This window comes from Falco naumanni, chromosome 7 (assembly GCF_017639655.2).
Source record: "Falco naumanni isolate bFalNau1 chromosome 7, bFalNau1.pat, whole genome shotgun sequence".
Classification (NCBI taxonomy): domain Eukaryota; kingdom Metazoa; phylum Chordata; class Aves; order Falconiformes; family Falconidae; genus Falco; species Falco naumanni.
In genome coordinates, this window is record NC_054060.1 from 27239184 (window position 1) to 27264551 (window position 25368).

Consider the following 25368-nt stretch of genomic DNA (forward strand, 5'->3'; position numbering starts at 1 on the left):
TTCTGTAATATCAACGACAGCAGGATGGGATGAAAACCTGACTGTACATGAATCTCTGCAGGAATAATTTATGACTGCTCACTGATCACCTGCTCCAAAGCCTGCCAGGCTGCTCCCCGGTCTCTGCAGATTCACTGGGCTGAATCACGCATGAATCACCGGGTTATCCGGTGCTGATGGCACCGTGCCCAGAATCAGCACGCACCTCTTCTCACCGTAAATGCAGAAGCGCTTGTCAGAATCCAGGCTGCAGAACGGGGGAGAACCAAACCCCGCAAAAGCTCATTTAAACATTCAGGTAAAGCCTCAAACCTTCCACCTGACTGGGTCCAGGGGATTTCCCACCCCACTCATGGGGCCAGCTGCAAAGAAACTCTTCGTGGGGAGGAGAGGCACAGAACGCACTCTCCTTTCACATGCAAATTATATTAATCACTCTCAACTCTCCTCATCAAGTTCTAATCACCGCTGTCCATTTGCATCAGATTGTATCTGGCAGGGGGGGATGAAAGGGGGGGAAGGCTTGGCACTTGCAGCAGCAGCTGAAGGGAAATGATTACAGACACCAACCGAACAGGCTGGTTTTCTTCAGCAGAATCTGAACCCAGTTTACAGCCTGGGCTGGTTTGGAGTTTTTTTTCTTGTTTACTCCATGCCAGCCCACTACCTGCAAGCATACAATACAGGGTCTTACTTTACCACATCAAAATTAAAGACAGAGGACAATAACGCTGCATATTCAGTTTCTCTTTGCCACACTAGCCAAGAATAAATGAACGCAACCCCCTGCAGAAGCCGTGCATTAGCCACGGGGTGCAGGTTCAGCGGCAGCCAGAGGCGGCAACGTGAAGGGACAGATGTCAGCGTGGAGGGACAGATGGCTTTGGTGCTCCGCTGGCTCCATCCTCCGCACCGCAGGACCCGAGCAGAGCTGCAACTCCTGCTCCAACTGCAACCCTGCATGCAGATCTACCGGGGCAGCCAGAGCAACACCTGCTCATTCTGGGCTGTCTGTCTAAACTTTTTATTGCGTTTTAGAAGTGTTTTCAGTTTCTTCCACTCAGACTTTAAACAGTATTTCGACGGTTTGGGTTTCTTTTTTGAACACAAGACTGAAACAAACTGCACTAGGTACCTTCCCCAAGACAATAAAAATAATAAAAAAAACAACAAAGAAGTGGGGGGTGGTAGTGGTTTATACTTGCAATGTTGCAAAAGTTACTGAAATACAGAGATGTTAACTTGATGCCCAGTAAGTTATCTTAATACAGCATATAGTTCTGGATTGGTGTTTGTACGTTTCAGCCCCTTTTCCTGTAGCACACTGGTTTCCACCTTTCTTGCTTTTTTGATACCTAAAACTTCTCCTATGGAAAGGCAAATATCAGCATGAGAAATTTACAATCTACTGATAATAACCTTGCTTTGTCAGCTGCCTTCCGAAGACCACTTCGAAGTAGGCACAAGGACCCCTCTGCCCCTGGTTCTGAGGCTCTCCCACCACTAGCTGAACATCACTGAAGAGATTATCTCAGGCAATCATTAAAACATACAAATCACCAAAAAGCAGATTTTTTTTTACCAGCATATTAACAAATATCCATCTCCCTCTCACATGGGTCAGGCATCAAGTTTTTGATTTTCCTCCACATCAGGAAAAAAATATTTTCCCCATACTTCCTTATCTCAAAACCACTACAATATTTATGTTTAAACCTTCCAGAGAACCGATGCAGAAAAACAGACAAAGCAGGAAAAATCCAGTTTGCAAGGGCTGTTTAGTTTTAATTATCCTTCCAAATAAGTTGAAGGACCTTTATAATGGAAACACTAAGTGAACAAGCCTGGCAGTAAGATAGGCAGAGCAAATAAACACTTCACTTTCATATCTCTCTTTAATGATCCCTTTTGCAAATACTCACAGAAAGATGATCTCAACACTCGAGATGATCAAATGAACAGCCTAGTTATTAAGTAGGTCTTGCTCCATATTAACAAAATTATTGAATTCCAACTTACTACCTGCATAAAAAGGTTTGAAAAATAACCTGTTCTTAATTTCCTAAGTTTTTCAGTTAATGAAAATCAGGCAAGATTTTTACTCATTGAAAAGTATTTGTTTCCCTTAAAGCACTGGATGCCCAAGCGTAGTCTTTGCAATAAACAGCAATATGTATCTTTTCCAGGATAATGCTGTACTATTTCATATTTTAAGTCTTTTTAGAATCTTAATGTAATAGCTACTTTAATCCATTGTTCAAAAACCTCTCCTTATCATTATATAAGCAATCATGCTTTAACAACTTACCAGTGAAGACCTAGTCAGTTGGACTTTCCTACTGATATGTCACATAAGTGGTTTATTGAAGTAACAGCAGGAGAACTTTATCTTTATGGCATATTCATAAGTGGCATGTGGGCTGAAGGACTCATACTCTTCACAACCACAAAAATGTAATCATTCTCCAAATGGAACTGGTGCGTTCATGCAGTCCTCAGATTTTAAAAATTCAACACATGTAGAAGTGTAATGCAAGTTTTATTGGTTGTCATTTTCTTTATAAACATAATTTTAAGATAAAACTCAGAATATTCACATTTACCATGTGATTCATGAGAGATGCTCTCTCTCTCAGGCCAGAACATCTGACTTGCTCTGTAATACAGGCGACGTGATTTACATGATAACCCTTACATTTTGGTTCAGAAACCTGGGGTCAATACACCTCTTAACAAAAAGTAGACTCCATTTAAACATGTCCAAGGACAGCAAAACCTGCACGCCTATCTTGGTAATTTGTTCCAGGAGTTAGCTCCCTGGCAGTTAAAAAAAGTGTGGTTTGGTTCTAAACTGAACTCTCTTGCCTTGCAGATACTGCTTTTTTGCTGTGCACCTCTTTGATGAATTCCAGAGTCATTCTTTTCAGAGCTTATTTTCAGGTGATGAAGGTACCTATATACTTACACTATTTTGACTAAACTGAGCTCTTTCTCAAAAACTTTAGTTTAGCGACTCTCTTCCATAGTCCCGCCAGCATTTCAATGCCCGTTTAAAAAAAAAAAAAAAATCAAATCAACCAGACAAAATAATTGTTAATAATGTCCCAGCACGAGCCACACCAAATCCACGTGCAGTGCCTTCCCTTATTCCTACTCTTTAGTATCTATTCTATCGGTCAGTGGGTATCAGCAGCGCTTTTGCCACAGCACTGAACAGGAAGCTTCTGTTCAGTTACGCGGCTGTTTCGGTACTTTATTCCTTCCCAGAGTCATTGCTTCCCAGAGACATTTCCCATTCCAGATGTATAACAATGCATTTGCCTGAATCAAGAACACTTTTGTTTGAGTTAGCTCACTCTCTGGAGTAATGCAAGTCACTCATCTTGCAGATCTATGATTTTTGAGTAGCACTGGACCTGACACCAATGCCTACAAAACCTGAAGCACCACTTTCTTTCAGTAAGTAATCCCAGGTACTTACTTCTCAAATCCATGTCCCTATGGGATCATAGCGATTAATTCCCACTCCAAAATAAGGTTTTAGTTTTGTGCTCACCTGCTTTGTATCATTTCTGGGATGGGTAGAAAACACACTTTAGAGCTTACCTACTAAAGAATGGGTAGGGAAGATCTCTGTTCAGAGCTTATTAAAAGGACATTTTACAACGCAAATTTATCGGAGTTATCAGAATCATGACCAAAATTTTACTAAGAAAATAAACCAAGTGGTGATTAAAAAACCCCAAACCAAATAAACCACAAAAACCAACAGAACACCATACCTCTGCAAGATCCTCAAAGCAGCTGCCAGCCAGAGGATGAGGACTACTTTCATCAGTCATTTCAACAGTATCCTCAATCAATCCTAAAAGCTTCACTGTCAACTCATGAATATCTGAAATGTTGCTAAATATCACATCGATATCCTGCAAACAGAAAATATATCTTAGTAGTGTTTGGAATAGTTCATTTTGCTTATGTAAATATTGAAGCGTTTTTCGTGAAGGCTGAACCAAGAGGTAAATAGAGAGGAGCCAAGAAAAAGCTAGGAAGAACGTTAAATTACACTGTCTTCCCAGCCACACAGGCTAGCCTGGACACATCCAGCATTGCGCAATGCTCACTCCAGCGAAAGCAAGCACACCATCCTTCCCAGGCTGAAGCAGCAGCAGCCCTGCCATACGCTGTTTGGTGCTGCAGACAGAAATGCCTAGCCTTTCCAGCCACAATTCACAGCTGTTGTTTTCCTCTATGGTGATTCTTGACTCCCAGAACACAACAGGAGGGAGGCAATTCAAAGCAGCTCCAAGGTCAGATCCTCTAGACCACAGGTAAAACTAAAGCACCTCCAGGGGTACTTCAGCAGAATACTGCCTGGGTACAGAGGAGGAACGGGCAGCTTCCTTTTCCAAATTCTACTTCTTAGATTTTTCAGATCCACACACCGCAAACACAACCAACGAGACAGCCCTTTCCAATAACCCGCACTCTTCTTCTGACCCCTGAAACACACTTCTCGGAAGCCTTCTCTGCCCCAACTTAACAGGGCAGAGCTTGCTTGAAATCCTGCCAGCACTGAGACCATGGCAATCTCTTCGTGGGAACAAGCAATCTCAAAATTTCTCATACTTGTTCCCATTAAACAAAACAATATTCCTCAGCTCCCAAAATATTGCTCCCTGCTCCTCCCTGAATTCTGAATTCGTCTGAATTCTGTCCCCACATTTGCACAATTCTCTGATACCCTACCAGCTACTGAGGAACCTCCACACCCAGCCGTAATGGGAATGTCTCCTGCTGCCTCTCTTTTTAACCTGCTGGTATTCCCTAGAAATCCCAGTTCAGTTTCTGCTGGCCTAGTCCACTTCTCCCTCCCACAGGAACAATTCACCGATCTCTCTTTCTTCTCCTCTTGCAAGTGCTGCGCTTCCTATTTAGACTCCAGCATCCTGAAAACAGCACTTGCCACACATACAATTTCAATGAAATATTTAAATCATTTATCAAATAGAGATTCCCTTCATGGTCAGTCACACGCTACAGAATCCAGAGCCAAGGGCTGTTTGTTTTACTTGTAGTTTCTGCAGACAGGGGTGCCCGGGGGTAAACACTGAATGTCCATTCAAGCACTCCTCTGTACTCGCTGTACATGCAGGTAGGTAACTGTTGATTTTTGTGTTAAGCAGAAGTGTAACTATTACTTACACAACCAAAGGACTCCAGCCACTGCTGGCATCTGACAGGGAATCGTGTCCATTAAGCTTCACTCTGAGCGCAGCACTCTTCCTACTATTAATGGCAATTCCTCCATTTTATTTCATATACAGTCAATGCTCATTAAGCACTGACATACAATAAATCCAATCTAATTTCACCTCCAATGCAGTTAATGTAAAATTGATGTTATGGCTGCTAATGGAGCGACTAGCATTACACATCAATAACCTATTAAAGAACTTACATTAGGTGTGAACAATTTTCTGTTTGATAGGAAAGCTTCCCGAAATACTTTTATTATCAGATTCAACTCCCGCAGATATTGCCTTTCTTCTGCAATTTCATTTCTCACTAGGTCATAGTAGTTGAGTTCCCCAGAAGAAGAGGGCTCGTCTTCACAGAGAGAAACCAAACCAATGTCATCCTGATCAAACATATCCATCAAAACCTAGCAAAGAAATTTAAAAAATTACATGCAAGCTTGATTTTTATGCTTGGCTCATGCTCAGCTATTTCAATGTGTTCAGAGAAATCCTTTGAGTTTTTAATACAATACTTTCTGTGATCACTTTCACAAGGGAGTAATATTTAAACTTTGGCAGCAGAAGGCTGCATCAGTTGCCAAAGGCATTTTCCCCTTTGTAAGTTAGTACGACCTAGAAAACAAGTTACAATTCATGCAGAATCAACTTTGAAAACAAGGCATCTTGCATAAGCCTCTGATAAAACCCTTCTAATAAAGAAAAAATTAAAGAAAAATGTTTCTCATTTTAATGAGGATAAAAATTAAAGGTCTTTTCTGTATTATAAAGAAGGAAAGTGCTGTCATGACAAGGCAACATCAAGAGGACAGTAACACAGCGGAGAAATTAAAGTGTCCTTACTGTTTTGTAAGTGCTACTACTGTTCCAGTTCTTAACAGGTTTAACTTTAAGTCTTTACTATGACAGGTCTGGTATGAATAAGGAGAGATGCTTCTGCATTTGAACAGTCCCTCCCTCCTACCCTCCTTTGGATGCATCTTCTACAATATTTTTTTTTTTTAAATCACCTTTAGTATCTACTGTTTTAAACACAACTCCTTACCTTATCAGCACACATTGATACTTTGATGTCCTGCTGGGAGATCTCAAAGTGCCGTATATTGAAAACATAGTTTCCAGCCAGCTTTAAAATGTCAGCTGAGATGTATTCCAAGACAGCCACGATATACAGAGAGACATGGTAATCTACCTTATAACCTAGGACCTCCTGCAAATTGAAAACAATAGGAAAAAACATATTTAGTCCACAAATTCATTTAGAGTTACAATTAACACTGAGTTTTCTTCTGAAATTGATCTTGTTTGCGTTGATAATTCAGTAATGTAATAGCCAGGGCAAAGGACATCAAATGGAAATTTGAGCAGCTGCTTGCAAATACTTCCTTGTGCTATTCTGCCATATACTGACAGATGAAAAGCTAGAGGACTTTTGATAATCCCTCCTCTAAAAACAACAGTCCTAAAAACAGGGTTCCTTCAAGAAAGGGACTTCACCGAAACCACTCCTGTACTTAAATTTTAGTCTATAGCTATGCTAATTGCAGGGCTCTGGCCCTAATCTGGACTCTTCAGAAAAGAGCATGTTTCATTTTGAATTTTCTTGATGGAAAAAGTTGCCTTGATGAAACTACGGACTATATCTTCAACCTGTTATGGACTGCAATCCATTTTAGTCCATCCTTTACATTTTGCTGAACAACTAAGCTATCTACACCCTTGCATTACATAAAATAATTAAGCTTTAATTATTCAAGTCTGAACAGAGAAAAACCAGGATGAACACTGCATGTTTTTCTTGTGAGACATGCTCCGTCTTCTGCCGATCATGCACCATATGGCCTCTTATTTGTGACAAGACCACCAGGAATAAGTACAGGGAAGTCCATGCATCTGATTAAGGTAGTCTTGCTCTCGTATTTTGATGCAACTTCTAAGAATCGGATTCTGTGCCTATGTCCACACACTTCTGAACCAAACTTCATAAAAAAAACAGCCAGTGTTGTCTAGGAAGATCTTAATTAATGCTGTTTTCTTTCCTAACATCTCTTCCCCTCTGATTAACTGTCACAAACTGAGACATTGTAAGAACACAGTGATTAGACCTGAAGAAGTGCTTTAATTTCTGCTTATCCTTGAATAATGGTTTCACAAAGCAGCTGGAAACTGATGCAACAATGCCACCACTGGAGAAAAGCATTTTTGAAGCTATAAACAAAAAGCAAAATAGGAAGAAAAAAAAAAAAAACTGGAAAAAAAAAAAGCAGTGTTTGAATCAGCCTGAACTTAAATTCAGCACCGATCTAAAAGCTATTACACATGGATTTAAAAACCAGAGTACTGTTTTATCATTAAAAAAACCCAACTCTGCAGTAGCATGGTATGAATACATGCTCATTGTGCGACACTAAATTCTGACTGTAAGCAGGGAGCTCTATACCTGTGACAAATAACATGACATCGAACGACTGAGAAGGCCACTCTCCTCCTCAAAACCCACCAACAATAAAGTCTGTATTGGGTCTTTTGTTACACCTTTGCAGATCTACTGATTTTAAAACCAAGGCATCAGTGACATTCAACAGTTAACTGAAAGGGCATTGAAAGAGATCTTAGTTGACAGTATACAAGAGCAGGATCTACTTGTTCTCTCTTCTATTTTGGTTTCTGCAGCATTTTGAAACAAATAAAGGTGTCAAAACAGTGCTGCTGAAGTAGGTAAGGTATTTGAGCTTGTTTGGAGTCTATTTATGTTAAAAACTAGTCATATTTCAAAGTAGAGTAATACAATTAACATGAGAACATGATGAATTTAGGGATCTACTTTTATTACGCACTACAATACATTCATCCTGGTCTACGGTGACTCTTTTACTCTTTCAGCCAATACAAGAAAACTCCCTAATTTCACACAAATTAAAGAAATACTTTACAGGTTATGCTGGAGGGCAGTGATACAGCTGGGGGTGTGTGGTGGGCAGAGGCAGCAGTCATCAAGTTGTTGGTTTAAGTACCTTTAATAAAGGATGTATTTTGTCCACAGGCAGAAGGAGAGGGTTTCTTCTTTTTCGCTTCTCTATAGCAGACTGTGCATCAGCAATTGCCCACTTGTCTATTGGATGAGGAAATGTCTTTTGAACGCGCTCCTGTCCAAACATAAAGAGTGCACTTAGATTAACCGCAGCAATCAAAGAGAAGTTTTAAAAAAAACAAAATAGCAAATTACTTCCCCTGTAGTATAGACAATTATCCTCCTCCTCAGTGTTTGCAACACGTCTTCCTAACTGTTCTCTCCTCTTACCCAACTCAGCTTCACTCTTTTCAATAATCCCAAACAACCTCCTTTCCCTAAACAGGAAGAACTTGTTCGAATCTCCTAAAACAACTCCTGCTCTATGATCTTTACATCACAAGAGCAGCAAGAAACCTCAGCTGAGACCAGGAGCCCAAAATATAAACAACATCAGGAAGCACTAAACAGTTTACAGTCTCAATGAAAAAGTCAGTATTGTTCCTATTTCATAAAAGCGTGTAACTTGTCCTACATAAGATCCAGATTTATGGCAGAAATGAAAAACAAGTGCAGAGATCTTCTAAGGAGGAGGAGGGCTGCGATTCATGAAAAAGGCTGGTTGTAACACTTCGGACTCCTCAAGCCCACACAGGAGCATCTTCACTGCTGCACAGTTCATCACAGGGGCTGCAGTTTGCAGCCCCCACTACCATGGGAAACTGCACGCAATTCCACGTTACTTTTACAGAGATTCACATTTCAACAGCTGCTGTAGGAACAGGCGAGATGACCCCCTCAACAGAACAAGCTGCTCTGGGCAGCAGTGCCACTCCAGCAGCCCCCCCCCCCTCACTAAACACATGCAAGACCCAGTCCTGCTTTCCGTGAAGTTCTCCGAGCTTCCCGCCGCAGCCCCACTGAGCTGGGGAATTAAAGGCTGAACAACCGAGTCTGAACTGAACTGCTTAAGTGACTTTGGAAAAACAAGTTTTTGACGTTAAGACAGCTTGGGCGGGGGGGAGCAGCAATCCCCTCCTGGTGTCCTCACTCCACCCGGCATTGCCAGGCAGGCGCGGTACGTGGTGCGGTGCCGTACCCGACCTCTGCTTTGGACCCATAAACGGAGCCACAACGAGGCCTAGATGGGTGGTAACTCCTAGAGGAGAGATTTTGTGGATGAGCTGAAAAAAACCCTGTGAAATCTGTGTGTCCCTTTGATAAAAAGATTTTTGCACCTATTTTGAAATATACCAGGAGGCCTGAGGTCATCTTAGAGGCACCTTTCAAATATTTGCACGTGGCCATTTAATGCTCAACCTTCTGCGTCAGCTCTCTGTGCCAGGTCAACACTCGGTGACCTTTCCTCCTGGACAGCAGCCGAAAGCTCTGGGCTGGTTCACCAAAATTAATTTTCCTTGAGATTCTACCAGGAGATTGCCTGTAAAGTGGTTGTAACGCAGCATTCAGCTGTCCTTTAACAGCGCTCTTCACAAGTAACACATGATTTTTGCGCTCCAACTTTACTGGTTCCCAGTGTTTTCTTGGGAACAATTTGAAGGGCTTTTTTTCTATTTATATAACATTCATAATTTGAGATTGTAGACCTTGATCTTGCAAATACTTAAGTATAATATTATGCACAAATAGTTCCATTAACTCCAGGCTGTTATGTAAATATCTGCATGATAAACTTTAAAGATCACAGTTCTCATGTTTTCTCTGAACAGCTAAAAGCAGCTGAGGAGCAGAGCCAAAATCCTTCATTTGTGGATCTCAGATGCCTGCTGGCAGCGCAATCTCACCAACAACCCGTAACACCAAACCAAATTCTGCTTTCCCTGCTCTGGAAGAGGCTGAATTTATTGACCTACAGAACAAGTTTGTTTTGGGGACCCAGCTCGCAATTTTAAGGTAAATAATTGTTACATTGACAAGCGCAACAATGTTTTATTATTCACAGCTTTGAAATGCCAGATATATTTAAAATACAACATGCAGGATTTAGTGTTTGCTGTGATAGTCGTAGCCACAATTCAGAGAGTTGCCAGTTATCAGAGAAGGCTGTCTGTATTGTTTGCAGTTTTGTACACAGTAATTTGTGGAGCGCAAACATACCCAATGAAAATTATTAATTCATACGTACACAGGGTAATTTTATCATCTCATGACTCAAGCAGGAAACCATGGAGCTGGTGTGCAGAACAATCAGTGTTATCTCAAACTGGTTTTAGTGCTGTAGGGTTTGATCAGCTGGAAACCGGAGAAAGAACTTTGTCTTTCTCAGCTTCACATCTAAAGTTCAAATCCAGACTCCAGGTAGTAACAATTCTGAGAGCTATTAAGGGACTATTAAGTTTTGCTCTTATTTACTCATACTATAATCTTTATGCATCAGTATTACAAAATACATTAATCATAAATCATTAATTATTAATTTTGGTTTAACTCAGTGCTGAATAAAGGGTGATTGCTGCATCTAATGAGAATCTAAAATCCCTCAGCTAATTATTTGGTAAATATTTTTTCCCTTTTTTTTTTTACTTCCATGACACACATGTAGAGTATTAGACAAGGCCTTCATTTTGTGTTAGGCTGAAAATCCTAGACATAGACTGATGTAAAATTAATACTTTGCAAAGCTGTAATGTGTCACAGCTACATGAAACCACTTTCTCCCTCTAGACTGTATCCTGAAGCACACTCCATTAAAGCCTTCATTTTGTAACCGATGACACAAAAGCAGACAGCTGCAATAATACAAAAGCCTCAGTAAATTCAGTGAAGTTCCAGGAACATACAACTCTATTCCCTCAGCTGCACAATCCAGGCCTTTTATGTGAAAGAACAGGAAAAATTGCAACAACCTTACATTCTTAAGTCCAAGGTGCGTTCAAGCAGCAGAAAACACTTCAAAAGCATTCTGCATTTATAAAAATAATGCTCAAAGAAAAAACTCCCACAATTTCTATCCTAAAGCCCTGTGTAGGAAAATGAGTTTCCAATTAAACCTGCAGCTTTACAAAATCTGAATACTATATAATCTTTTAGAAAAGTAGTATTAACAAGCTCTGCTCTTTGGATTCACCTTGCTTTAACTTCAAACTGTACTGCTCAAAATGTCTTAGTTCATCTTAGCGATTCTGCAAGCAAGCCCACGGTTTTCCAGTAACTAGTCTTACCTCTACATCTTGGACAGTCCGTGGCTGAGCAATGCATAGTTTGTTTAGCAGCTGAAGTATCAACTCTTCAATATAATAGAGGGAATCTTCTTTTGCTGAAAGGTTTGGGTGAACTTGTTGCTGAACCTGTCCAAAGGAATTAAAAGAATTAGTATCTTTGAATTCAAAGTGGTACAAAAGGATGAATCATAGCAAAAGCAGAATACCTCTGTACTGTAGCCCTGCAAATTTGCACGGCTCCAGTAATTTCCCACAAGTTTTCTTATGCAGTTAAGATGGCAATTCCTATTCCTGCAAAGTTGGCGTGTCTCTTCAATTAAAAACTACGTGTTTAGCCTTGATGGTGGTAAGGAAATTTCAAGCCAAGGCAGATTTCTGCCAATGATGCAGTGAATACAATCACTGTCGGTAATTCTGCAGTTATTCATCCACAGAATGAGTAATGTACAGTTATGTTGCTAACCCTACTAATGAGTACCGGGTGACTGCAAACAGAGAAGAAACACGGACCCACCAGAGGAAAAGACTTACTAAGCAGGGATACCAGGATAAGAAAACTAACCAGTCTGGCAGGGAACTGCATTAATGTGCTGTTAAAACCTGTGGCAATAAAACCCCACAGCCATGACATGGAAGGAGGGCATGAACAACCCTTAAGAGACGCCTCAGAACCAGAAAACTAACTAGAACATGAAATGCTGTCTGAGGCATGAGAAAGAGAGATGAAATACTGACAACAGAGAGGGAGACCTAAGGAAAAGTGTGAGCCAAACTTCAGGAGTGTCAAGACTAGGAAACACTCTGTGAGAAAAGCTGCCTTCCACCTTCCCTCTAACACAAGGCAGGATAATGCCTTTTATCTCGCTTCACCAAGATTAATCACAGCTTTTGTTTCCAAGGCTAAGCTAGACCAGACAACCTGAAACAGGCAACCTCAGCATCTGCCCTCACAAGCTAAAGGGCCACAACTAACTTGTCCTCGTTCAGCATGGCTGTCTTCCTACTGAAAATTCCCCCAAACCCAACAATAACCCCACCTTACACAACAAGAGGCACTCAAGAGTTAAGCCTATATACTCAGTATTCCCTGGCAGCCTCTCAATCAGGAAAGCACTAACTAGATCTTAAAACTATAGCCAAAAGATTCATAAGTAATACAATCCAGGGAAATTCCCTACTCTCCCCATACAAATTAGATGTTAATCACCTCAAAAAAAGTAACCTTACATACTTACATCGGTATTCTGTACGTGGTTTCAAACACAAGACCAACGGATCGGTAGTTTCTCAGGGGAAGAAAATATCTTTGGGTCAAATTCTGATCCTCTGAAATACAGGCCCTCCTCCCTCCAAAGAAAACTCCTGGGGGCTCTGAGGGCTTCCTCTAAATTAACTAACTAATAATTTCATAGCAGTACCTTGGGGCACTCAATTTGCAGCCCTGCAAGCTTTTGTAAATCATGCAAAAACAAGACCAACAAGGAAGTCAGGTGTCTGGCCGGCTTCCTTCCCTGCCTGCCACCAAGGAAGGTGGGCAGAGCTGCCCGGGAGCCAGAGCCACTGCAAAGAGCCGCCTGTTGCTCCACCTTCGGCTTTGCCAAGGCCTGGAAGAACTGGGGGAGCAGCGCTGCTCTTTGCCCCCACAGCTCCACATGAGGGGAGAGGAAGAGGCAGTATGATCAACAGGTAGGGAGAAGAAGTGGAGATCCACAGAGGGGACTGCTAGAAGGGGCTGCTGCCATATGCCGTCAACATCCTAGAAGCAGAGATGATTACCTGGATGGAGAAGGCTACCAATACTCTGATCAAAGACAGGAGCGCAGACAGGGACACACGTACTGATGACGGGAATCCAAATGCTCAGGGGAGTGGAAAGGGGCACACACACTGAAAATATGAAAACATCCACTGATGCTGATTGTGTTGGAGTTGATAATTAAGGTATCACACAGTGGTGGTGAAGAGAGACTGCCAGTCATGGGGACTCCTATGCGATACCCAGGGGGAGATGCCCTCCAGACAACAACACTAATTTCTAGTGCTTGATCCTGCACTGGCATCCTTTCTCAAAAAGCACCGGTGAAGAAACAGATTAATAAAGCTGTTGTACACTAAGAGAGAAGGGAATACACATTCTGCTTCTAATCCAGCTGGCCAGTTTTGCTACAGAGTTTTTGTACAGCCCTGTAAGTACCATTCAGTTTTCTGCACCTCAAACACAAATATTTCTCTGCTTCATACAACCACTGCACAGCTGACATGTACAAAAGATCGTGTACTAGTGAAAGAAACAAAACCCCCAAAAAAGCCTAAACCACTCTTTGAAAACACTTACTTAAGACTGCAGGTTTTCAACAATAGTCAGTGCATTTCATGTTCTTCCTGAACATGAGAGTTTAATTCACAAAACAATGGAAAACCAGGAAGTGCCGAGTTAAGGTCCCACCACGTATCTCCTCTACGAGCACTACTACAGCAACAGCATTAGCTAGCTAACTGGAAATGCCATGAATTTATATGTCCTCACCAATGAACCCTTCATGACGATCCACAGAAATGACAAGAACAGGAACTGTAAAAAGATGGGCTGGAGCCCCTCTGCTGTGGAGACAGGCTGGGAGTTGGGGCTGTCCAGCCTGGAGAAGAGAAGGCTGCGGGGGGACCTGACAGCACCTACCAGTGCCCAAAGGGGCCGACAGGGAAGCTGGGGGGGGCTTCTTACAGGGGCATGGAGTGACAGGACAAGGGGGAACGGCTTTAAACTGAAAGAGGGGAGATGTAGATGAGATATTGGGAAGAAATTGTTCCCCGTGAGGGCGGCGAGGCGCTGGCCCAGGCTGCCCAGAGCAGCTGTGGGTGCCCCATCCCTGGCAGTGCCCAAGGCCAGGCTGGACGGGGCTGGGGGCAGCCTGGGCTGGGAGGGGGGGGTGGTCCCTGCCCAGGGCAGGGGGGTGGGAACTGGGTGATCGTTAAGGTCCCTTTCCACCCAAACCATTCTGTGATTCTATGATTAAAATGGGAAAGGGAAGCCACACTCCCCTTAAGAGAAGCGAGGGGAACTCCCATTTACTGTATCAGATCACAGCCATTCTCCTCCTGTCACGAGGGTCACTCATTTTAAAAACAGACATCAGTGCCACAAAGAAAATTGTAACTAACTTCAGTTCACAGGTCTAAACAGCTCATGCCACACTCTCCTTAGCATTCTCAAGAGCACAGGGATATCTAACAAGACTGAGGAGAAGCACACAGCCCTCTCCAAACACTGGCAGAGAATCTCAGCTTCATACAATGAACACAAACATAAGTACTGGAGACAATTTTGCTTTGAAAGGAGAAAAAAATGACAACAAAGCCCAACATTTCTTGGTTGAGACAGCTCTTCCCAGAGGATTTAGAAATGAGCTTCCATTTGAAATGATACTGCCTGCAGCATTGTAGGAAGGTCCCAGAAGTACTCATGCATTCCCTGGCTTCAAGAGAAGTTATTTTGACATAACTGCCGTTACTGAGAAAAAACAATTTCATAGCAAGACACACTGTTTTCCACAGCAAAACAAAAAGACAGTTATAAAAGCCATGTGCTGCCTGATCAAATCAGATGCTGCTGTATCAAGGACAGAACACTTAATCTTTACAGTATACACTTGAACCCTGACTGAAAGGACTGGCAAGGCAAGGAGAAACTGATAAAACACTGAACTTATGACAAAAAGCAGGAGGAGTTAGCAGGACGTGTTTCTTACAGAAAGGACATTCACTGCTTCCAGCTTCAGCCTGAAATACTTGAGCACACCTGTATCAGCTGGCATGGAACGATACACCATAGCTAACATGGGGCTAAATTTTGATCCGACCTGTAACTGCTTCCTTTAGCCGTCAAAATCTTTAAACTCACGATGTGTTGCCCGGAACAGCAAGAGCTCTGCTGCAAGAACTCTGAGCAGAAGGTATCACAGAAGCCAAATTATTTTTAACCTATTTTATCCCCGAAACAACCAAAGCAAAGTGCTTGAAGTCATTAAAGAGGGAGATTAAGATTAGCAGTCCTATTTTTCACTGTGTCACTCAGAGTATTCTGCTCTGTGTTCTATTCTTTCACAAGCTGTTCCAAGGAACACAAATGAAGTACCAGGTATGAGTCCCACAAGCATGGCACTTAAACATGGCCTTCAGGCCTTTTGGGGGACATGCTTTTATCTTAGATGGGAGTTCCTAAACTGCTCCTTCTCTTGCTCCTCTTCTCTACTTTTCCCTACTCTTCCACCCCTCCAACACGTGCATATTTGATGAAAATCCAACAGCAGTTTCACAGGAGTCTCTCCAGCCGATGGCCGTAGCTTTCAGCAGATTTGGCGGGGCTCTCCAAGAGCCTGACTGCACCTATACAAGCACTGGCTCAACAGGAGACTGAAGAACCCCTTAAAGAGAAACTGAGATCTTTCCCTCGGTTCCTTCTGAAAGGCAGCTCCTGCACCATGTCACAAAAGCTTCTAGAGAAAACAGGCAGCTGCAGAGATGAAGTCAAACTCAAAATTCCTTCCCAGTGAGATGTTAATAGTCCTCAGAGGCCCCAGGATGAAGTCTGTTAAGAAAAGATGAGGATGAAAACTGTTCAAGGAGATAAAGAGTATTACAACTGAACCCAAACTGATCTTATTTTTTAGATCTAATACAATGGCAGGCTTAATTTTGAACCACAGGAGTTCTGGCATGCGGCCTGTATCTCAATAATATCTGGACTTGGGGAAATTCAGAAGCCCAGAGTATAAAAGCAGTGGTCAAAGTGTTGCACGTGAAACAACAAAAAGCTGAGAAAAAAAAATACTAGAGTCAAAACTGCAATTAACTTCTTCTCAGCCTGTGCTGATGAGCCAAACCAGCAGTTTGGCTATACTGTCTAAATATACTTTTACATAATACATGTATTTTGGTGGCAAAAACACATTCAGAAAGCTCCAGTTGTTCCACAATAAGCACATGCGCAGTGTGAGATTGTTCATTAGAAAAAAATAATAACAAAAACCCAGAAAATTCCCAAACCCATGCCATGCACACTGAGTCTCTAGCCAACATATACCAGCACAAACATATGAATTCATATTCCTGAAAGACTGCAACATCCCACTTCAAAAGAGAATTCTAATTTTACCTGAGATTTCAGAACTGTAAGTTTCTAATTTAAAAAAAGTCACTGTAAGATCTGTGAGCTTGATAATATAACATTTCTAAGCTTACCATGCAAACAGGATAGCTTAATAAAGTGCATGTTAAATTTCTAAACTGTTTGTAACAGAAACTACTCATTCCCCTTTTCCCACAGAGACTGATTTCAACTTAGAAATGATTTATATTTTACTTGTCTCATAAAAACACAGTGATAGTAGATCAGTGGACAAGTAAAACTTTGCAAGACTGTTTGTTTACTTGAGGAACCAAGCATATAAATTTGGGAGCAATAAAAATAATTAGAACATAAAAGTTAAATATTTACTATCACGAGCTGGCTACGGTCTTGCCAACACTTGTCAGTATTTCCATACACTGTGTTCCAGGTGATGAAAATACACTGCTGACAAAGAACGCAGCACTGGGCTTGCCTTGTACCAAGATGGTGAAAGCCAGGAAGAAAGAAAAAATCAAACCAACAAACGTCTGGTTTTAGGTTGGGGGTTTGTTCCTTCTTATCTTTTCTCTTCTAAAGATAACACTGCCCATTAGAAACAGAAAACATCTGCTCCAAAGGCATTTTTAATCCCTCAGCTAGATGATGCTCCAGAGGAAGAAGAGGGGAACCAGATGTACTAACTTCAAGGCCTGTGATGCTCTTATTCAGTGAAAGATGACAGCATTGATATTGCCAATTTTCAAGCACAATTACAGCATAATTCTTTAGAAAGAACCACAAAAAATGAAATACTTGAAGAGATACCCCAAATAAAAATATATCAACAACTTTTAAAAAATAACTGCACTGACTTCTAACTTTATTTCCAGTACAGCCATTTCGAGATGGCCAGTTTTTCTTAAACTAATAAATGCCGATAAAGGAAGAGCATGAAGTAGTCTCTTGAGCAAAACAGAACTTAACAATGTATCTACATAGAGCATTTTAGCTTTTACACTGCAATTCCAAACATTCGCTGCATTGTTGGTAAAATAAAAGTATTCCCGTGAAGCAGTAACAGAGCTACGTCAGCTGTCTGACCTCCAAAGCTGCTGTTAAGCGACTGTGCACGGGGTAATTAAACAGTCATCTTACACCACCACTTCAGTGTAAACGTAATTTTTCTTCCCATCTTTGGCTATTTAACAACTACTGTTCTCTAGTATATTCTAGTTGAGGGGAGGGTGAATTAAAGGAAATTCACTATGGAGGATGAATTAAAGGAGATTGATGACAAAGGGTGCAGACAGGGATTTGTGTTCTGGGACAGCATCAAAGATGGTCCTAAGATCTACTGGACTGAAAAACCACACTGGTAACGGCACAAACGCTACTAAGCTGATGCACGGTTGGTTGATAAATTGTAAACCAAATGCAGACCACCCCTCCTCCCATCTTTTTCTGTAATAAGCTGTAGCACGTAATACACCTCAATGGCACGTGGTGGAAGGTGCTGGCGGATCGCTGAGACAGCAGCACTGATTTCAGGCTTCTGCTAATTACTGCACAGATGGGTTTCCTCAAAGAGCCGCCCGCTGGTAATTTCTCCTGCTGGCACTTCCCTACCACCCCTCACTTCTGCTGTACATACTCTCATCTGCATTTCATATTTGGTTTCTCACAACATCTTCACACCCTTTGCTTTTCTACCCGAACACACAAGATCTCATTTCTCCAGTTGATAGTTTCCTTTCATAGAGTCAAGGAGAAACCAGTATGTATGTTTACATGAACACAAACATATATTTTAATCTTAAAAAGAGATGGAAAATTAAGTATTAGGATTTTATCCATTCATTTAAAGTGCCTTGTTTAAATTGAGATAAACCCTGAACGAGCTAGGCACAGCCTCTGCCCTGCGATATGGAAGGAAAACACCATGGCCAGTGTGGAGGTCACTGTGCACATGTCTTATTTTAATGCTAACAGCTTTTCATTCGCCCCCAATCCTTCAACACATCGCTTCCCAGATCTGTGAGCTGCTCCGGGCTCTGAACCCAGAACCCCCCCTCTCCCCACCTTCTACATCACACCCTTCCCAAGAACCACCCCTCATTCAGGTAGACTGAAATTATTCACACAAGCCAGTAACTTTTCACTGAGGTCTTCAAAAGATATAAAAATAAAACCTGATTTGTATTTTAAGTGAACAGATGCAGAGGTGCAGTTAAGAACAAATGCTGAAAAGCAAAGATACATACTACTTGAAAGGAGGAAAAAAAGCTGAAGCCTTAAATTTGGGGACAGTGAAGACTGTCAGAGTCGTTTCTTTGTGAACCAGGCGGTCATTGAAATGACATTCAAAAATGAGGCAGAATAAAGAAGCCATAAACACGGGAAAGAAAGATGTCCTCAGCACGTTTCTGTACATGACTAACCTGCTGAACTCAAGGAATGGCAGCACACCACCCGTCTGAAAGCCTGGCAGAAAGGCAACTGGTGAGGTAATTAGAAAAGCAAATAACAGACTCAACAGCTTCTCCGGAGGAGATTAGATAATGCTTGTGCTGTGCACAGAGGAAAAGAGAGGTGAAAAACCAGGGAGAGCGGGAGAGGTGGGGGGAGAGGAGACAGAAGAACACGGCCAGAGGTGAGGTGGTCCAAGTGGAAGAACACGCAGGACACGAGCAGCACCCACTGCCCAGCTCTCCCAGTGCCTGGCTTACGCCACACACAAAGGGCACGGCGACCACACGCGATGGGGATAAAGGCACAAGAGCAAGGTGACTCAAAACGGTTCAGTTTGTTTTCCCTTCCTGTGACTAGTTAGCCTGGCAAGTCTTTAAGACAACGCAAATGCTGATTTCCATGTTCCATTTTAACAGCGTCGGTAGGAAGTGTTTCTTCTGCTGCTGCTGCCAAATACAATCACACCGCTCCTACTCCTTTAAGCACATCGGATCCAAAAACTACCTTCATTTCATGCCAGTGACTGAGAAAACCCTCCTACCACCATTTGCCAACTGCAGATTCCAGTGACAGTAGTTAAACAGTGTAAAATAATTTAAAAATAATTAAAAAGGCATGAAAAACCCTAGGATTTAAGTAAAAGGACTAGTCCCCTTTGGTTCCAAATTTTATTTACGACTGTGGATACGTAAGAACAAAAAAAAAAAGCTGGTCTACTTGCAATAAAGGACTAAACCCAACCTGTAATGATACTCAACTGCTACTGGAAATAAAAAAAAGCTCTGGAGGAATTACCCTATTGTTTACAGAAGGTTCGGCAGCAGCCGCTTCACAGGGACTTGCTGTTCCTTTCTACACCTTCAGCCACCCCTCGACTGCAAGCACAGTGCTGTGAGGCAACAACTGCTTCTATGCTTCAGACTTGTAGGGGTCTATCTATTTCACAGGTAATTAAGCATCACCAGCGCTTGCCTTACCTGCCATTCTCCCAAGCTGAGGCATTCACACCTTTGTGGCAACTGCAAATCTGCAAAGGTCCAGGCTTCAGTGCTCAAATATTTACCAGAAGCTAAATGACCTAACAGATTTCAAAACTAAACATAACTTATTTTAAAACAGCATAACAAGCAACTTTGCAGTTGAAATTATAATGCATTAAATAATAATGCATGCTAATGAAATTAGAACATATTAAATAATAATCTATTATAATGACAGTGTAATACATTAAATCATTCAACCCAAGGGGGCCTGATCCTGCAATGGAAAACACACAGCGAACGGCCCTTGACAGAGCAGTAAAAGAACAGGGCAGCCCCTGCGCAATCCCTACGGCCGACCAGAACCCCAACCATGCGACCCTGCACGACAGCTCTGTCATTACACATTAACTCCCGTATGTTTTAAAACAGAAAAGCACTGAATTAACGTAAACTTCAAAAGTGTCCTCAAAACGGTCTTTTATATTTCTGTATGCAACATTTGCTAGGAATAAACCCTTTAGTCATGCTCTAGAAATTTGATGAGTAGTCCAGAGCAATAGTGGAATTGTTTCAGAAAATGCAAATAGTGCACAGTGCCATGATCACACCAGCATGTGTAGCGCCTGCAGAACTGTATTAACTGCTTGACAGTCTCTCTTTGTAGATAATGGAGAAAAGCAAAACAACAATACCTATGAGATGCCTGTGAATTTACTTTAGAAAAGCCAAAGAACAAAGCAACTGAATACACAGCCCTTGTTTACAGATACAATTTTTTAATTGGCCAGTGGATTTTTAAGAACACGCAGAAATGATCACGCAAGCTAAGAACACAGAAGAATATTTTAGGGCATATAAATCCATATACATGTCCAACAAATATTATGCACTATTTTCAAAAATACACCCTAGTTCTATGGAGTTACCCATTTCATTTTGAAAACTTGTTCCGTTCATTGCAGGTAGCAATGGAAGATATTTGGTATTAATGAAGTTTATGCATTTTTTTAATGAAGAAATTACAATGCCCAAAAACTTCTTCTACAATGCACGCCCAGTACATTAAAACTGGGACCTCCAGTGTGCTGGTGGGATTTACACACTCAGCTGTCACCACCGAGATTCACGCACGGTTTTCCTGGGCTCCCCTGTAATCCCAGTCTCAGCCTGCAAGACCAATTCAGTTCTGGAAAGTTTCATCTGGAGGAAAGTTGACAGCCTGCAAGAACAAACTTTGGCACCAGATCTGTGCTAGGAAACCCGGTTACAACACTGAAATGCCAGTTTTAGAAACAGGTTTCATAATTTGACATCTTTCCCCTAAAGGCCGTTGGGCCAGGAGCAGCTGAAAACCAAACAAATCAGAACAACCCCAAACAACAAACACCTGCAGAAATGAAAAAGGGGGAGTGCCAACTCCAAGCACCACCTTCCCCTTCAGCACCCACCCACCAGAGAAGAAAATCCCCTTCCACGAAGGGTCCTGGTTTCCTCAGGGAGGGCTGTGGCCAGCTGTGGAAGGGGGAGCAGAAAAGCCCCTCACTCACAGCCTGGCAAAACAGCACTGCCCCATCGAGCACCAGCTCTAACGACGCTGCCAGCATCAACATCCCAAGGATTCAAACCCAACCAACCCTGCCAGCGGGGCATTTGAATTGCATGTGATTTCTGCTGGAACCGCTGCCTGCATGCTTCGAGAATTATTCAAGGAGACATTGTGATCCTTTACTAACTAAAGTCAGCTCCCAGATTAAAAACCTTTACAAAGCTTAGACCCCTAGATCTGTGTGAAGTGATTTACTTGCTACAAGTAGCGGTTCAAGTACCTGTAAAGTAAGCGACCAGATAAAAATACTGTTTTCTTCCAACTCATTTACTTTGACAGAACTTCTGTAACGAGTTACATTATACTCACTTGCTACTTAGGTTTCCCACACAGTGACAGAAGAAAGTGTTTTAGAATAAGGATACGCTTGTCATCTGCCAGCTGGAAGAGAGACCATACATGAAACCGCTTTAAAATTTTCAACTTACTAGATTACAAAGTGTCAGTGCTAAGGATATGGTGATATAAATATATTTAAAAACTATTCTAAAATCTGCTTTAACGATGTCTTGCTGTTTTAACTTTGTTTTTTTCCCTGAAAGACTCACACTGGTACGTACAATTTACCACTCTACTAACCTTAAAGATGTATGACCACTTAAACATGCACAGAACATTTTTCAAAAGACAGATTCTCGCTTTTTTCCACATATTAAAGTAAGAACTGATGCATTTTACCATTCTTTCCCCACTCATGATTTGTTAACTGTATAGAATTAAAGTAAATGCAAGGGTTTAAAAGCGGTTTGATAAAAAGAAGTGACCTTAAGCTTGCTGAATACATAATGACAAGAGACTGGAGCTCTTCAAAGCATGTTAGGGACTTAAAAGTCAAGAAGCCAGAAAATACTGTTTGTTATTAGTGAACTGTGCTGGGTTGTTACCCGGCTCCGCATCTCTCTCAACTTAAGATTTCTCCCACCTTAACATACACAAGGAAAACTAAAACCTTTCCTCTTTTTCTACTACCAGTTTCTCTTCTTCAAAAAGTGTTCATTAAAAGGAAAAGTTTTCAAGAATGAGAAACAGAACACTGTTTCCTCACTTGCAGCGTAGGCTACTGTGATGAAAACCCAGCTTACAAGTTCAAAAACTTCCAGGCATTTAACTGAAAAGTTTCTGAAGCTCAGGCTTTCTTTAAAATTTTCACCACAAAAGCAACCTGCTGGAAAAGATCGTATCTGAACTGGCTGACAAGCAGACTCTTAAACCTCTGCAGAATGAAACTGCAAACTATCTAAAATGTTACCACAGTTTTCAGGAGTTCTGAAACACAAAACCTGGTGCTTTGGTGCACGCTTTGGATTCAGCGCTGCACTTTTCAGCTCTCCTATAAATAACGGAAATGCTCTCATCTCATTATCGAAGCGAAAATGCAAGATGTAAACAAAACAACCCATAAATTTTCCAAAAAGTTCTGGTTTAAGAATCTCCAGTGTTCTTATTAGGGCATTTGATCTTTGAAAGAATATATTAAAACTGACAGCGTCTCCCTAATAGCCTGACCGCAATAACTGGAACAATGATACAATTTTGTTTTGACTCACTGATACTGTGTGTTCATAAAAGAAATGCACACTACAGTAAGATTGCTTCATGCTGAAGGGTGGGTACTGCAGACAAGGAACTTTCCCAGGAAGAAAAAAACCCTGTCTATAAGCAACTACAACATTTACAAGCAGTCACTGGTATCAAGACTTTATTTCCTCTGGTTTAGAAAGTCTAAGTTCCTGCTCTGTTTCTTTTCACCAAAACCAAACATACAGAGATGGTAAGAATCTGTAAGAGCAACATTAATCCACCAACTTTTACACTATTTGTATTTTAGAATGATGAAGACATCTTTAAAGTTTTAAAGGAATCCTTTTGGTCACTCTGATAGAGCTATACCTCCCGTTTGGGTGGGTGCTGGTTGCTGTTAAGGTGCTGTTTTATGTCAGCCTCCAGTGATGGGGGAAAGAAGCAGCATGGCATCCTCCAAGCTTCCCAAGACACATTGGAAAGCAAATGAGGTGGAAGCGATTCAAGAGCAGGAAATCCAGGATTCTCCTCCAGACAGGCGATGAGTGGGTTTTACGCTAGCCACAAGACTACTGGGCTGCCTTCAGCAGCTTTTAATACAAGTGACACAGGGACCCCCGTGAGAAATGCAAATCTTTGATCCTTTTTTATTATTTAAAGAAAGGAGAGAGAGAATTGTTAGCCCCCCACCATCGCTACATCTATTCTTGGGGGAAAAAAAAAAAAAAAAAAAAAAAGAGACAAGACACCACTCCTGAGTGCCCGCATTACCTGTACCACAGCACTGCCCAGCACCGTGCGGCTCAGCAGGCCACCGCGCTGAAACCCCTACAGCGCGGCTCAGCCCTGGGCAGGCAGCGAGCCAAGGCACAGAGCAGCACATCCCCCCTGCCTGCCCCCCCAGCCCCAACCCCCGTTCCCGGGGGTGCCCTACCACGGGCCGGGGGCTGCCCCGCTCTACAGGCCCCCGCACACAACGCCGAATGAAACCCCTCTGTCACGACAGGCCGAGCGGGTTCCCGCAGGGTTTATCGCAGTCACGCAGCTGCTTCTCTAAGGAAACACACAGGCTGACTTCACCCTGCGCCGCGGCTTGCTTTACTCTCTCGCAGGACTCCGACCGCCAGGGTGTGTCGCGATAGTCGGTATGGCAGCACCTCAGCTGGGTGGCGGGTCCGGGGCGGGCAAGGGCCTGCGAGGCTGCCCCCCCCAGCGCCGCGCCGGCCCGTACCTCAGCGGCCCCGCCGGGCGGGCAGGGCCGGGGCCGCCGGCAAGTGGCGGCGAAGCGGCCCCTGACGGGAGCTGCCGCCGCGCCGGGCACGGCAGGAGCGGGGCCGGACCAGGGCCGGCCGTGGGCAGCCGGCTCCGACCGCTGCCCCGCCGAGGCTGGGGGGGGAAGTGAGGCCGGGGGCCGCCGATGCCGGGCAGGGGCCCCGTGCAAGACAGCGGCCCCGCTCTGCCCGGGAAGGGGTCGGGGCTACGGGAGGACGCGTATCCCGTACGGCGGAACGGGCCCCGGCCCCGCCACAGGCCCCGGGAGCCCGGCGAGGGGAAGGGGCGCTCGGCGGGGCTGCAGGGCGGCGTGAGGCGCAGGTGCCGCCCGCCCCCCGGCCGCCGCCGCCGGCGGACTGACCTTGCGCAGGGCGGGCACGAAGAGCCCCCGCCATTTCGGGCCGTTCTCCTCGCCGAAGAACTCGTACGGCTGCGGCGGCGGCTGCATGGCGCCCGTCGGCGGCTCCTCCGCATCGGGGCCGCCCGCCTCGCCGCTCCCCGCCGGCTACGGCGCCCGGGGCATGGGGGGGGCGGGGAGGGAGGGGGGGCGCGGAGGGGAAGGAGAAGCCGCCGCTCGTCAGGGCCGGGCCGCGCTGGGCTGCCGGCCGCTGCTGGCTCGCTCCTCACCCCCCCGCCCGGGCGGCCATCACATCCGGCGCGGGAGGGGCCGGGCTCCGCGCCGCTCGCCGTGCGCTGACGGGGCGGCGGGTGAGGCGCTGGGCCCCGCCGCTGCGGCCCGCTAACGCCGCCGCCCTCCGCGCGCAGGCGCGGCCGCCGCCACCGCGCTGCCCCCCGCCCGCTGCTCGCGGCGCCCCCTGTCGGCCGCGTCCCGAGGGGCCGGCTACGCCGTGAGGGGCCGGCTACGCCGTGAGGGGCCTGCCCGCCCGCAGCGGGGCACGGCGGGGAACCCGCAGCGCGGCGCCTCCCGCTCCTCCCCGGGGCCGGGGGCGCCTCGCCCCC

The 25368-nt window shown here is 43.8% G+C and overlaps 1 protein-coding gene across 1 annotated transcript in view; it reads right to left on the bottom strand.

Moving 5' to 3' along the window:
• Positions 1–25158, bottom strand: part of SOS2 (SOS Ras/Rho guanine nucleotide exchange factor 2) — a 56370-nt gene extending 31212 nt beyond the window's left edge. Inside the window, exons 1-6 of the mRNA XM_040602450.1 lie at positions 24770–25158; positions 11451–11576; positions 8273–8404; positions 6304–6468; positions 5462–5665; positions 3783–3926 (exon numbers count right to left, since the gene is read on the bottom strand). Coding sequence (XP_040458384.1) covers positions 3783–3926; positions 5462–5665; positions 6304–6468; positions 8273–8404; positions 11451–11576; positions 24770–24856 — 858 coding nt within the window. The 5' untranslated portion in view covers positions 24857–25158. The remainder of the gene's footprint in view (positions 1–3782; positions 3927–5461; positions 5666–6303; positions 6469–8272; positions 8405–11450; positions 11577–24769) is intronic.
• Between the last annotated feature and the right edge of the window lie 210 nt (positions 25159–25368).